The sequence below is a fragment of the Mus musculus genome, chromosome 5, assembly GCF_000001635.26.
Source record: "Mus musculus strain C57BL/6J chromosome 5, GRCm38.p6 C57BL/6J".
NCBI classification, from domain to species: domain Eukaryota; kingdom Metazoa; phylum Chordata; class Mammalia; order Rodentia; family Muridae; genus Mus; species Mus musculus.
In genome coordinates this window covers 136,740,602-136,755,165 of record NC_000071.6, presented here as the reverse complement: position 1 = coordinate 136,755,165, position 14,564 = coordinate 136,740,602, and the positions used below count along the sequence as shown (strand labels likewise).

At 51.9% G+C, this 14,564-nt stretch overlaps 1 protein-coding gene across 9 annotated transcripts in view; it reads left to right on the top strand.

Moving 5' to 3' along the window:
- Col26a1 (collagen, type XXVI, alpha 1) overlaps positions 1-13,407 on the top strand; it is a 141,618-nt gene extending 128,211 nt beyond the window's left edge. For 7 of the 9 annotated variants that reach the window (XM_006504362.1, XM_006504363.4, XM_011240858.2 and 4 more), the window contains 8 exons: positions 153-251; positions 821-973; positions 3,414-3,497; positions 5,849-5,901; positions 6,807-6,842; positions 8,098-8,145; positions 10,919-11,003; positions 11,960-13,407. In XM_006504362.1, the coding sequence (XP_006504425.1) occupies positions 153-251; positions 821-973; positions 3,414-3,497; positions 5,849-5,901; positions 6,807-6,842; positions 8,098-8,145; positions 10,919-11,003; positions 11,960-12,120 (719 nt within the window). In that variant the 3' untranslated portion in view covers positions 12,121-13,407. The remainder of the gene's footprint in view (positions 1-152; positions 252-820; positions 974-3,413; positions 3,498-5,848; positions 5,902-6,806; positions 6,843-8,097; positions 8,146-10,918; positions 11,004-11,959) is intronic. The other 2 variants (NM_001346699.1, NM_024474.3) reach the window with 1 other exon arrangement.
- The last annotated feature ends 1,157 nt before the right edge of the window (positions 13,408-14,564 follow it).

Genomic DNA, 14,564 nt, shown 5'->3' with positions numbered 1-14,564 from the left:
CCCTGCCTAGAATCCCCCAGGGAGGGACTGGGGGCGTGGCTCAGTGGTAGAGCCCCTGCCTATCACTCATCTGAGCACACAACCCATGTGACCAGAACTGGAGCCTCTATGGCATCTGAGTCCACAGTGTTCTCCCATAATTCTCTCCTCAGGACCTCCAGGACAGATGGGACCACCTGGACCTGCAGGACCTCCAGGTTCCAAAGGTGAACAGGGCCAGACAGGAGAGAAGGGCCCAGTGGGACCTCCAGGTAAGGAGCCCTGTCCCCTGGAGTGGAGACAGGAGTTTGCTTTGTACCTGGGCATGGGTGGCATTTTGTGTACCTTAATCTTGCTTGTTACCCCAAATTTATTACTTCCTTCTCACCTTTCTCCTCTCCCCAATCTCAGAGGTGCTGCAGGACAAGAGTCTACTGGGACCCTTGGGGTGGGGATGGCGCTGCTAAGGCCCAGGGTTTGTTCCAAGCACCTGAAACCCCATGCAGGAATCCCATGATCCCCTGCGCGCTGCAGAGCTCCAATGCCTGCTCAGGGCTGGCTCACGCTCTGTCCTTGCTCCAGAGTTAAACTACTCCCGAGTCCCAAGACATCTGGCTGGAGCCTGTGCCGATCCCACTCCTAACTCTGTCATGTCCACCCTCTGCTGTCCCTGTGCCAGAAAGAGGAAGATGTCCCACTGACCTCCCAGGAGGACTGTGGGCCCGGAGACTTGTCACTGACTGGACAAATGTCCTTGGCCACTCCTCTTCAGGGCCATAGTTCCCTTGTCTGTAACATCGCAGCCGCTGGTCTCACCTAAAGCCTCTGCTCTTCATTGTAGGTCTCTTGGGACCACCGGGGCCACGCGGGCTCCCTGGAGAGATGGGGCGCCCTGGTCCACCAGGCCCTCCTGGCCCAGCAGGAAGTCCTGGCCTCTTGCCAAACACTCCCCAAGGCGTCCTGTATTCCCTGCAGACACCAACAGACAAGGAGAGTGAGTGCTGGGTCAGGTCGGGGGTGGGTGAGCCAAACTGTCTGTTGAGGGAAACTAGCTTTCGCTAAGGATCCCAGAGAAGCTAAGAGTCGCTAATATCAGGGATCATCCAGGACAGGAGGCCTGGTCGCTCCATGGAGACCGCCTCCAAGCCTGCTCTTGGCCCCAGGCTTAGCTCACCAGGTCTGATGGTTCCCGGCTCCGCCTGCAGCTGGCGAGGCTCCCCCACCAGGAGCACCCCTGAAACATTTTCTTCCCTGTGGTCTCTCACTGTAAGATACTAACAGGTGTTTACTGACACAAAAGTGGCAGAGACCTGCTTGTTCTCAGGGACCACAGTGTGACCTGTGTGAGTCGCAGACCACATAAAACACCTGCTTTGTGGGGGCGCAGAGCATGGGGTCAGAGACTCTGGGTCTCAGGGACCAGAGGGAGGCAGAGGAGAGCAGTTGAAGGAGGAGCAGGTCTGGCTAAGTGCTTAACCCTGATCTTAACCTCACCTTAACCCTAGCCCTGGGGTGATTTAAAAACCTTGGAGGAGCTGGGCTTGGGAGGCTGACACAGTAGACTCAGTGCTAGCTTTAAGTTAGTCTGGGATATCCAGCAAACTCAAGACCTGTCTCAGCTACACAAGGAAACCCTGTCTCAAGAGGGAAAAAAAAAAGCATATTAAAAAAAAAAAAAAGTAGGTCTGGGGCACATGGCTCAGTGGTAGAGGCCCTGCCTAGAGTCCCACAGTGAGAGCCTGGGGGCGTGGTTCAGTGGTAGAGGCCCTGCCGAGAATCCCCCAGGGAGGGGCTGGGGGCGTGGCTCAGTGGTAGAGGCCCTGCCTAGAGTCCCACAGTGAGAGCCTGGGGGCGTGGCTCAGTGGTAGAGCCCCTGCCGAGAATCCCCCAGGGAGGGGCTGGGGGCGTGGCTCAGTGGTAGAGCCCCTGCCTAGAATTCCCCAGGGAGGAGCTGGGGGCGTGACTCAGTGGTAGAATACTTACATAGTACATAGTACATTATGAGCCTTGGGGTTCAATCTCCAATACCTCAAAAATAAATTGCATCAAAAAAGAAGAGTACACTAAAGTAAATTTGTTGTATTTATTTATTGATAGGGACATGCCAGAGTTTAGGTGTAGAGGTCAGAGTGGGAGTGTTTTCTCCTTCTACCATGTGGGTTCTGGGGATCAAACTCTAGTCATCAGCCTTGGTAGCAAGTGCCTTTACCCTCTGAGCCATCTTGCCAGCCCCCAAAAATAAAATCTTGAAGAAGAGGATGGGTTGGTGACATGATTGACAGTATGGGTCTGTTGTTATGGAAACAGGGTTGAGGAGACTCCTGTTCAGCACCCCATATACATAACACAAACCTCCCTGGGCACTGGTTTCTGAATCCTGGCCTCAGTCTCCCCAGCTGTAAAGCTGGGTGGCCATACTTCCTAAGGGAGCCACTCTGGAGATTTACGCATAGTTTCTGAGCGCTTGCAGTAAGAGGGGGCTTGTCCCAAGGCATGATGGGAATCTCGGTGCACTCAAAGGGTGCCTGGCGGGGCAGGAAGCCCATTCTGACTTGGTCTGTAGCCTAGGTTCCCTTGAAGAAATGTTCCTAGTTAGGGAGAAGGCATATGATGCTGAAGAGTGGGCAGTGACCTTAATGACCACTGAAATAAATATATCCCTAAGCCACCAGGAGTCCAATGGAGGAGCCCTCACCCCATGTCCATGCATTCGGGTACGCAGGTGTGTGCGTGTCTGTGTGTGCATGCGTGCGTGAGTGTGTGCACATGTGTGAGTGTGTGTGCATGTGTATATGCGTGCATGAGTGTGTGTGCACATGCGTGAGTGTGTGTACATGTGTGTGTATGCGCGCGTGTGCGTGTGCGTGCATGAGTGTGCACGTGAGTGTGTGCATGTGTGTATATGTGTGTGTGTTTGTGTGTGTGCACATGCATGAGTGTGTGCACATGCATGAGTGTGTGTGCAAGCGTGTGTGCGTGCATGCGTGAGTGCATGTGTGTATATGCATGTGCGTGTGTATGTGTGTGTGTGTTCGTGTGTGCGTGTGTGTAAAGGCCAAAGGTTGACATTGAGTGTCTTCCACCGTTGCCCTCCACCTTATTATTTGAGACAGGGTCTCCTGCTGACTCTAGAGCTTGCTGATTGCTGACTGGGAACCCAGCAAGTCTGGTGTTTCCGTGCCCCAGTGTTGGGGTTACAGGCAAGCACTACCACTCCCAGCTTTTATGGTGGTGCTGGGGTTTTGAACTTAGACCTTCACGCTTGTGTGACAAGTTCTTTAACCGCCGATCCACTTCCCCATCCCTTACTCTGAATTCTGAGCAGTAAATGTGTCCATTTGCACACAGGGTGGGGATGCTGGACTCTCAGACTCAGCATCCAGGTTGGCTACCCCCACCCCGCCTGACTACTGATCATTTGACTCTCTCTGCAGATGGAGACTCCCAGCTGAACCCTGCTGTTGTAGACACAGTGCTGACTGGCATCCCAGGTCCCCGGGGTCCCCCAGGCCCCCCTGGTGAGTAGATTAAGGATTCCTTTTTGGGTTTGTCCTGAGTACAAAGGTCTTTTTTTTTCCTACATTTTTTTTTTAAAGACAGGGTATCATTTAGCCCAGGCTGGCCTTCAACTTACTATGTAGCCAAGGATAGCCTTCGACTTCCTGTCCTCCTGCCTCCAGATCCCACGTGCTAAGATTACAGATGTGCCCCCAGGACACCTAGCTTATTCAGTGCTAGGAATCCAACCCAGTTAAGCACTCTACTGTCTTCATCCTTAGCCCTGAGCCCAGGTCCTGAGGTAACTAAAGTCCAATTGGGCAGTCTATAGTCTACAGATGGACCTGGGGCCTGAGGTAAACCCCCATCCCCACCCTGACACAACTGGACACATCAAATCTGAGCAAGTCTACTAGAACAAGACAGATGCCTGAATAAGTTGTCCCAGGCTGTCCTTGTGGGGGCCACAATGAGAGGTGCACCAGGAACCATGCAAACCCAGACCAGGGCCAGGCTGGGCAACAGAGGGGACTCAGGACCTTGGAGGAGGTTACAGCTCATGTGTACAGTGGGCAGCAAAACTGAGATCCCTATAGGAAAAGAGAGACTGGGGATTTCCCATCCCTCACAGACCTTCTGTGTACACAGATGCACACGCCATGCCCCAAGAGCCCCATAAATGAACAGATTAGAAATGCATATAGGCAGCTCTGTGCTGCTCACCTCTGTCCTGGGGACAGGGGCCATGGCTCAGTGAGGATGTGGGGTGTGCCTCAGTGATAGAGCCCCTGCCTAGAACCTCCCAGTGAGGGGCTGGGGGCGTGGCTCAGTGGTAGAGCCCCTGCCTAGAACCTCCCAGTGAGGGGCTGGGGGCGTGGCTCAGTGGTAGAGCCCCTGCTTAGAATCCTCCAATGAGGTGCTTGGGGCGTGGCTCAGTGGTAGAGCCCCTGCCTAGAATCCCCCAGGGAGGGGCTGGGGGCGTGGCTCAGTGGTAGAGTCATTGCTTAGCATGCACAAGGACCTGGGTTTCCTCTCCACTCTTCTGTAGAATGGAAAAAAGCAAAGGTGAGAGGCAGCTTTGGAAAGGAGATAAGTGGGGTTCACATAGAAGGTTATATTTGAGAGAGGTGAGGCAGCAGATTCTTGGGGTGCTGAGGACTTCCAGGTGACATGCCACATCTCTGGCTTGCTTGGGACACAGAGAAGGTGTTTGTTTTGTAATTAGACTGTGGCCTGGTGTGTCTTCTCCTGAGGTGGCTGCCTGGGCACACTCTAGTGAAGTCTCCCTCAGGCTGGAGAAGTGAGGTCTGTGCAGGTAAAAGGGTTGAAAGCCTGGCCCTTGGGACATCCCCCGGGCTGTTGGGGGAAATAGGCATGAAGCCCACAGTGGCCATGCACAGCGGCTGGCCCACACCAAAGATTTATGTGGAGGAGGAAAGGGAGAAGTCCTGGTATTCCTCTTACCCAGTGCTGTGAGAAAACCAGGAAATAATAATAGAGTTTGCTCATCAATTAATGGGAAGAAACAGCACCAGTGGAACTTTCCAGAAGGGCATCTGCAGGGTGAGGTGAAGAGGGCCTGGTGGGAACTTGGGAGTGTTTCAATTTCTATCCTGTTGCTGTGACAAATACCATGGCCAAGATCAGCTCAGGGGAGGACAGGGTTTATTTCAGTTTGCAGGGCATAGTCTGCCATTGAGGGAAGCCAGAGCAAGAACCTGAAGTTGAAACCATGGAGGAATTCTACTTGCTGGCTTACTGATTCAGACTCTTACAGCCAGGACCATCTGCTTAGGGAATGGTGTCACCCACAGTGGGCTGGGCTCTCATACATCAATTAATAATTAAGACAATCCCCCAGGCATGCCCACACACCAGTCTAGTTTGGGCATCTCCTCTCAGATGGCTCTAGAGTCATCTCTATAACTATATAAGGATGCCCAGAATGGCTGGGGCTACAGAGGTCCCTAATCAAGCATTTCTAAATGTGTGATTTGGATGGACATGGTGAGCAGCCATGGAAAACAAAGAAATGGATAGAGGCTGTTAGAGGGGGCTGGTTCAAGGTTTCCACATTGGCAGGGGGCAAACAAGCTGGGGTAGCTTGGATTATCTCCCTTTTCAGTCTCCTGGGCTCAGGATTGGGGTAACCATGTAGATTAGGCATGAAAGGCGGTGGGTGGATAGAGATTGGAGTATGAGAGCTGAGAGTGTATGAGTCTTTTATGATGTCCATTCATCAAACTTTCATTTGTTATCAATGGGGGGAAGACCTAGGGCAGGGTCAGGATGCTGGGAATGTCTCTGTTCACATCTGATGGGGGATCAGTGGCCTTTTCTGACCTCAGGCATTCAATGACTTTACCCACAGGTCCCCCAGGACCACACGGCCCCCCAGGACCCCCAGGAGCACCTGGATCCCAGGTAAGGACACAGCCATTTCTAGTGTAATATAGGGGGTAGTCTTGGGGTGTCAATGTCCCAGTGTGGCACCACTCCCATCTTGTTGGTGAGCTGAGTCCCAGGGAGGTTAGACATTGCTGGAAGTCACACAGACATTCTTGGCTGGTAACCCATGGCACTGGAATCCTGGTTCTTTTCCTGAGAATCATATATGGGAGAGGAAGCTTGATCGGACAGTCCCAAGTTCTAGGATTCCTCTGCCTGTCCAGCCATGTCATCCATCAGTTAGAGAAGGGAGTGTGGGTGCTGATGCCCTGATCTAGGGACAAGGCTAGCAGTAAATGTGGAGTGGGATGTAAGACAAGGTGAGGTATCTGGGACTTATCTGTGGAACTCTGTGAGGTTTCTGTCATGTAGATGGCACTGGTTGAGTTGGGAGTCAGTTCTCATGCTACTGTTTGCATTTTCAGAAGGTCTCTCTGGCTCACTCTGAGGCCAGGAGCTAGGGTACCATTTTAGTGACAGATTGGACAGTGTTTTGTGAGCAGCTGGGTGTCAGGAGAGACAGCTGCACACATAAGCATATGACTGAGAACCCTGGATTTGGCACATATAAACCCTGGGTCAGCACATACATGACCATCCTCCTGCCTCAGTTACTTGTAGGATTTTTTGCCCAAGTGCTAAGTCTCCTGCTTCCCTCCTTTTCATGATGCCCATGCTTGGCACTGCTTCACTGTACAAGGGATTGAACTGAAGTCTCACCCAAGGCTTAGATCAGACTTCTGCTGTGGGTGGGGCTGCAGGCCCAGTCAGCTTCCAAGTTTGAACTTCCAGCTTCCTCTTCTGAGATCCAATGTGGGTGAGGCCAGAGAGAGAGAAAACATCCAAGACGAGAATATCACTGACGGTTTTTCCCCTCTCAGGGCCTGGTGGATGAGCGGGTTGTGGCAAGGCCATCTGTAAGTATGGGCTGGGCACCGGGAAATTGGGGGACATGTCTGCACTCAGCTCCATAATGTTCCCAAGTGTAGGTTTGTCTATTCTAACTAAAGGAGGGACTGGAAAGCATGAACTGGGTACAGCCTGAGATGTCCCAACAGAAAAGGGGTAACCTAGAGGTGGGACTCCAGCCTGAGAGTGTGACGAGAGGAAATAGCCTCAAGTTGGGGGTTGTCCTGGAAGGGTCTAATCACAATTTATACACAGTTAATGCACCAAGTGGTTTGGAGTTTTATATTAATGCTGTATAGCCCAGGGTTATAGATTCACAGTCCGTGTAACCAGAAAGGTTCCTTTGGTTCTCTGGACCTCCCAGAGTCTGGTACTCAGACAGCTCTTCCATTACCTTTTTTAATACACAAGGATTTATGGGCCTCCAGTCTCTAAGACCAAACAAAGAGGCTAATATTTCATATTCAAGCCACAAATCAGGGTCAGGAGGTGGAGAATGGATCTCTGCTGAGTACCTACTGATAATAGGAGTGGCTGTCATCATGTATTTAAGCCTCACTACCACATATACAGACTATATTATAATGACTTATCAGAACTGGCAACCATAGTTCAGAGAGATTAAGTAATTCCCAAAGCCACACAGCACAACAGTAGAGCTGAGATTTGAACTCAGAAACATCTGTCAATGACCATGCTTGCCTCTTCTAGTGACCAATGGCAGCACTAACTTTGACAGCACTTCTAGACCTCAGAATAGTGTAAGCCTCTGCTCAGTATTAATCTACTTAATCTCCTGCATAGCAGCAAGATAGGTATTATTACTAGTCACCTTTTAGAGGTGAGCAATATAGGCACAGAGAGGTTAGCATCACTCAAAGCCACAAAGCAGTCATTGGCCATGTATATGTAATGCCATCCATGATGCTGGTTTTCCTGGCCCCATTTTAGAGACTGGGAAACAGAGCCTAGAGACAAAGGCAATTTAATCAACATTCACAAAAGCTGACCCCGCCCCCCACCAAGTTCCAAGCCTGAGTGCCCCGTGCTTCAGGGCAGTCCTTGGGGTAACTCTACATACCTCCCTATGGCGGACTGGACAAGTGATGTCCTAGTCTATGTGTCCCTATGGCGGACTGGACAAGTGATGTCCTAGTCCCTTGTGTCACTGCAGACCATCTGTCTTCAATTTCTGTGTGTCCCCGAGGGTGGAGAGATGCCCTTGCCTCTACCAATATCTTGACCATGAGACTTGCTTCCTAGGGTGAGCCCAGTGTGAAGGAAGAAGAGGACAAAGCCAGCGCTGCAGAGGTAACTATGGTTGTTGGTAATGTCTCCTGTTCTAGAGGTGAAAGCCAGACAACCAAGGCCACCTGAGCTGGGTACTAGTTGCCGAGGACAGAGTCCTCCTTTTTCCTCTGGCAATTTCCAGCTCAACAAGGTGGCTACTCTTGCAATTATGGGCCAGCCGCAGCTGCAGCTGGGGTGATTGAGCCCGGATGCTGGGATGGGAGGAGCATTCTCAGGAGTGGCTGGTGGGGGGCGGGGCATAGACATGCTGGAAAGACACTGCCCCTTAACAAGCCCTCGTTACAAAGAGCAGTCGCCACACTGACTTGGTGGACGTGAGCTGGTAGATGTGGGGTTCAACAGGCGGAGGAAGGAAGGGGGCGCAACTTGGAACCCTAATGAAGGAGGAAAAGATTGGGTCAAGCAAGTGGAAGCTGGGACAAGTGCTTGGAGGGGGAGGAAAGGGAACGGCGGTCCTGGGGTCCCCAGCGGAAGCTGTAAACACAGCATGCATGAAGGTCAAGGTTGTCCACAGCCAGCATGGGCCACTGAGACCTTGGAAGACTGGGTTGGGGGACAAAAAATAAATAACAAAAGCAAAAACAGTCCCAGGAAGGGAAGTGCCTGCTCAGGGCTACCTGTATGTGCTGGAAGTAGGCTTGTGGCAGACTTTTCAAGAGTCAGTGAGGAGATTTGGAGTAGGGTGGAGGCAGCCTAGGCTACAGGAGTGAGGCTGAGCCAAGCGTAGGGGCTTTAGGAAGGAAAAGAAAATCCTAGTGCTCAGGAGGCTGACGCAGGAAAAGCACAGGTTTGAGACTAACCTGGGGCATATACTGGGACCCTGTCTCAAAAACAAAACAAAACAAAATAAAATGTAGCACATGAGGAATGGAAGGAAAAAGGAAACTAGAGGAGAGAGGAGGAGGAGAAAGGAGAAGAGGGAGAGAGGCGAGGGGAAGAAAAGGGAGAAATGGAAGAGGGAAAGAAAGGTGAGGTGGGGAGGGAGAGGAGGAGGAGATGACAGCTTTCTGGGTTTCTGAGAAACCCCGAAGACCCAGAGCCTCTTCCCCAGCTAGGAGGTGTGGATTCTGCACACAAGCTGCCTTGTCTCCTGTGAGACCTTTGCTTTAATCATCTAATAAACACTCTTTGACTCGCCCCTTGACTCTGAATGGAACAACAGAGCTCCCGTGTTCCACAGGGCAAAACCGCACAACTGTCCTGACACCAGCCCTGTGCTGTTCTGCGGTGGCAGCCTTGCCCCTTGGCCACTTGGCGTTGCCTCCGCCTTGCAGTGGCTCTCAAAAGTTAGCATCCTACTTTCTGTGGTCATGTACATCCACAAGCGAAGCCACGCGGGAAGGTTTCTGAATGTGCCTGGCACTAGCTCCTACCAGCTGGGAGGCTCAGCTGTCCCTAGTCTTCTGGCTTGACCCAGCCTACCCCACAAAGCTGATCTGGCCGGGTTCTCTCAGACAGACAATCCAGGCAGGTGCAGTTCTCGGTGCTCACCTGCAGGCCTCTGAGCCGGGTGCTCTGGCCTCTTGGTCTTGCCTGGAAGGTGAGTGTCCTGGGTTGATTTCCATCACTGTGATTAACATTGGCTGAAGAGCAGATTCTCAAACTTTCGGTCATCAGGGGAAGCCAAAGCTTGTAAGAGTTCTTCATATAACCTGGGTTAAAAACAGTCCAATATGATGTCCAACAATTGCAAAATTATCTTCCATTTATGAGTGAGATTTCATTCTGCTAGCATTCCTCATTATGAAAGTAAAAAATCCTCTTTTAAGGCACACGATCGCCTACTTTGTTCTTGGCCATTGTATTGTAGGCATCACATCAAAAAAACCATCACCTAATCCAAGGTTACAACTGCTGACACCTACGGTCCCTTCCAAAGGCGTTATGATTTGGGCTCTTACATTCAGGTCCACGACCTTTTTGAGATAATCCTTTGCATAGTGGGAAGTAGAGCCTCTGTTGGAGCTTGACCTGCATCTCTCAGGAATATATGATGAATCAGAGCTGTAGAGATGGCTCAGTAGCTGGGAGCAGACTGCTCAGGTCAGTTTGCTTTCTATTGCTGCGATAAACACTGTGCCCTATAGCAACCCAGAGAAGAAAGAGTTAATTTCAGTTTCAGGTTTCAGTCCATCATCAGGGGAAGTCAAGGCAGCAACCAGGAGGCAGGAGCTGAGGCAGAAACCATAGAGGAACACAGCTTACTGGCTTGCTCCCCATAGATTGCTCAGCCGGCTTTCTAATATAATTCAGGACCACCTTGCTCAGGGGATGACACCGCCCACAGTGGGCTCTGCCCTCCCACATCAATCATCAGTCAATAAATTGATTGTGAGCCACAGACTGGCCTACAAGCCAATCTGATGGAGGCACTTTCTCATTTGAGGTTACTCTTCCCAGATAATGCTAGCTTGTGTCATATTGACAAAAACAAAAAAACCTAGCAACAATTTTAGCCCAGGGCATGCTGGGAAGGAGCCCTTAGAAAACCATGGCAAGAGAAAAACAGGCTTGAGCCCACCAGGTCTAGAGTAGAAGCCCAGGCCAGCAGTACATGCTGGGTAACTATGGGGATGCTTACTGACTGGATTCTAGGTTGCTCATTGGTGACCTCTTTGGAGCACCAGCCTGCACACAGCCACTGCTTGGCTTTGACTGTAGCGGTGTGAACACTGAGGGAAAGGCAGGGCTGTGAGGATGTCCACTGTGTTGCATAGCCTGTGCCCACCCCAGGCTTACTGAGACCCTGAACCTGGCCTTTCACTGCCACCAGGGAGAAGGTGTGCAGCAGCTTCGCGAGGCCCTGAAGATCCTGGCAGAGAGGGTCCTTATCCTTGAGCATATGATTGGAGTCCATGGTGAGTAGCAAGCAGGCCTCCCACACTCTCATGACCTACAGCCCCGTGGGGGCTGCCATGCTGTGTGGTCCCTGCTTCAGGGACTCCACCTTGGTATTGTCAAATGGCCCTCTGATTTTGCATTCTCATTCCTCCATTTGCTTAAGGACAATAAGTGTCTAAACCCTAACACCCCTCCCCCGCCCCAACCCCCGCCCCCGGCATCACAGGGGATGACCAGCCACACCCAGACATGCCCGGCTGTCTCCTGCCTCCACATCTTGCTCAGGCCAATCCCTCCATCACTGAGCAGTGACCGCTGACCACTGATTCCCACGCTTCTCGGTGAAGCTGTCCTAAGCCCTCTTTGTCCCTATCTTCCTTCTCACTGTGGAATGAGTTTTTCCTGTGTCTTCCCAATACACTGGGGACCCCTTGTACAAGCTGGGGGTGGCTGGTGACTCTGCAGGGTCTGGAGCTCAGGCCACTTGCTATTGGCTAAAGAATGAGCGGGCGGGTGCCTAGGTATGATGAATGCAGGATCAAACACATGGGGGGAGGGTGCCTAGGTGCATGAATGAGTGGGAGAATGCGTAGGTAGACAATGGATGAGCAGGGGAATGGATGACTTGGGGAACGAGTAGGTGGATGAGAGAATGGGCTAGTGGATGATAAACGAGAGAATGGGGAAATTAATGAATGGCAAAGTGAATGAACGGTGGCGTGACTAGCTAGGTGAATGAATGGGAAAGAAGATGAATGAATGGGAAAATGAATGGAGACCTGGATGTGTGAATGGGTGAGCAAATTAACAGATGAATGAATGTGTGTGCTGCAGAATGAATGGGATGAATGAATGAATGAATGAATGAATGAATGAATGAGGGACAGAGCCTATTTGCTTCCTCTCACTGGGAGCCAGGCCATTGGGTACGCCTAGGCTGTCTTGAGCAACGTTCCTTCTGCCCTCCTTCCAGATCCCCTGGCCTCTCCTGAGGGTGGCTCTGGGCAGGATGCAGCCCTGAGAGCCAATCTCAAGATGAAGCGAGGAGGTCCTCGACCTGACGGCATCCTGGCTGCCCTGCTGGGCCCCGACCCTGCACAAAAGAGCGCAGACCAGGCTGGCGACAGGAAGTAAGAGTCCCTCTGTCCAGTGCGAGCCCAGTGTTACAGCTGAACAGCGGGTGCATCCTGAAGACTCCCCATGTGGGACTGGGCATCAAGCAGGGACCATTGTGGAGGACATTGGGAGCCTGGGGTCCCTGGGGAGAGATGGTGCTTCCAAGGGCAGGGCCCAGTGCTGACTAGCACCCCGACAGAGCTCTTCTTTTGCCCCTGCCCCCTACCTCCCACTCCCGCTGGAGACGGGGTCTGGGTAAGCTGGGTGAGCTGGGTGGGCTAGGTGGAGGTGGGAGAATAATCACAACCCTCAATGGCTGAGCCCCTGCTCTGTCAGGGCCAGGGCCAGCTCAGGCACTTTCCCTATATTGTCTCATTTAATCCTTAAAAGGTAGGTCTGTGCTCCCCACTCAGCCTGGGGACCGATGTGCACATGGTACACATGACCCGGATTCTGGATGTGGGGGCCTGGGGGGTAGGTTTTAACCCAGACCTCACTGTTGTTGAAGCCATGACCCTGAGGTGTGTGGCCCAGAGGATTCCTGAGGCAGCTGGGCTGCCGGGAGGCAGGGCCACCTGGAAAGACATCAGGGCACTACAAAATTTTGGGCCTGCCTCTCTTCCTCTGGTCTTCCTTAGGGCTGCGGGTAGGGGTCAGCTTCCAAGAGGGGAGTTTGGGACTGTGAGGGAGGAGGGTCTCTGAGAATGAGAAAGGCGAAGAGCTTTGGCGATGCCCCCTAATGTCTCCCAGTCTTGCTGAGCCTACTGGTCCTTATCTGCCCTCCCCCATGGAGAAGGAAGGACCATTTAATGAGACCATCCATCCAGAATGGGACCTACAACCTCCATCATGGCCACTCTTTCATGAATATCTATATCCTAATTTGATGGACAACACAAATCCGTGTCCACTTAACAGAGTCAGACTGCCTGTATTCTAGGCTTGCTAGGGGCCGTGGCCACACACCTTGAGGCTGGGGTCCAGGCAGGTTACACAGAAGAACTGCCCCACAGCCCTGAAGGCTTCTCTGGCTGGTGCTTGGTCTCTTATGACGCCCTCCCCCCATCCTGGTGCTCCTATAACTGGGCCAATGGCCCTGACACTCAGAGAACAGAAAACACCACCCTCGGGTATGTCTCCCTGCCCAGCAGGAGTGACCATCCCTAAAGTTCTTGGTGCTTATGCAAGGCTGTGACCTGACCCCACTGGGCCCTGTAGGCTCTCTCTGAGTTATTCTCTGTCTCCACCAGGAGGTGATCAGAGACCTGTGATGTTATTTCAAATAAAGGTGCTCTCTCCACTGTGGTCTTTCTGTGGCTTGTCAGCTCTGGGGGAGGCTGGACTGCACCCAGATAATTTATGCCAGACAACTGATAAACAACTGTGTCCAGATTCAGGGTACCCTTAAGGTTTCTGAGGCAGAGGAACCCAAGAAAGCGGGTAGAGGAGGGAAGGTAGCTTCAGAAGTGGCCGCTCGGAGTAGCCGAGATGGCTCCATAGGTAAAAACATTTGCCACCAAGCCTGGTGACCTTGAGTACAATCTTCAGGACCCCCGTGACAGGAGACAACTGACTCCTGCAAGGTGTCCTCCGGCCTCCAGATGTGCACTGCTACACAAAAAGGGATCAATACGTCTGCATTTTAAGATGGGGCTGGAGAGATGGCTCAGCAGTTACTACAGCTGTCTGCTTTTACAGGGGCTTCCAGGTTCCATGAATGACACCCATGCTGGACACAAAACCATCTGAAACTCCAGCTCCAGGCCAGCCAATGCCTCCCCTGGCCTCTGTAGTTATCCACATACATGTGCAATACAGACTTACATGAGGAGGAAAAATATACTCACCTATACACGCATGCACGTGCACACACACATGCACTCATGCGCACACACGCGCGCGCACACACATAAATAAAAGCATAATAAAATTTTAAAAGAAAGAAGTGGCTGCCTACTCTCTCTATCAAGGCTGAATCTGGGCTAAGTTGGGGCCCCAGCCCTGCAAAACAGACACGTGGTTTTGTTTTTGTTTTGAAGACTTGGCTGACCAGGAATTCACCATGTAGACCAGACTGGCTCACAGAGATCTGCCTGCCTCTGCCTCCGCAGTGTTGGGGTTAAAGGCGTATGCCACCGTGCTATAAAGCTATAAGGCAGAGTTAAACTGAGAGACGCCAGGCATTGCATGACTCCGGGTGGGGTGTGTTTAATTAACACCTGCTTCCCAACCCGGACAGCTCAACAACGTAAGGATGATTCAAGCAAGCTTATCCTGATGAGTTTGATGAGTTCATGAGGAGGAAAAGTGCAGACAGCTCCATTTCCTTCTTCGTAGCTGTCAATCACACGCCCACCACGCTCTGAGTTCACAAGGCTCTGAGTGTCAATAGAATCTGTTCAAGCTCTAGAGCAGGAGACACTCAATGTCAAAGCAGTAGCAGTGACCTCGGACCATAGAAA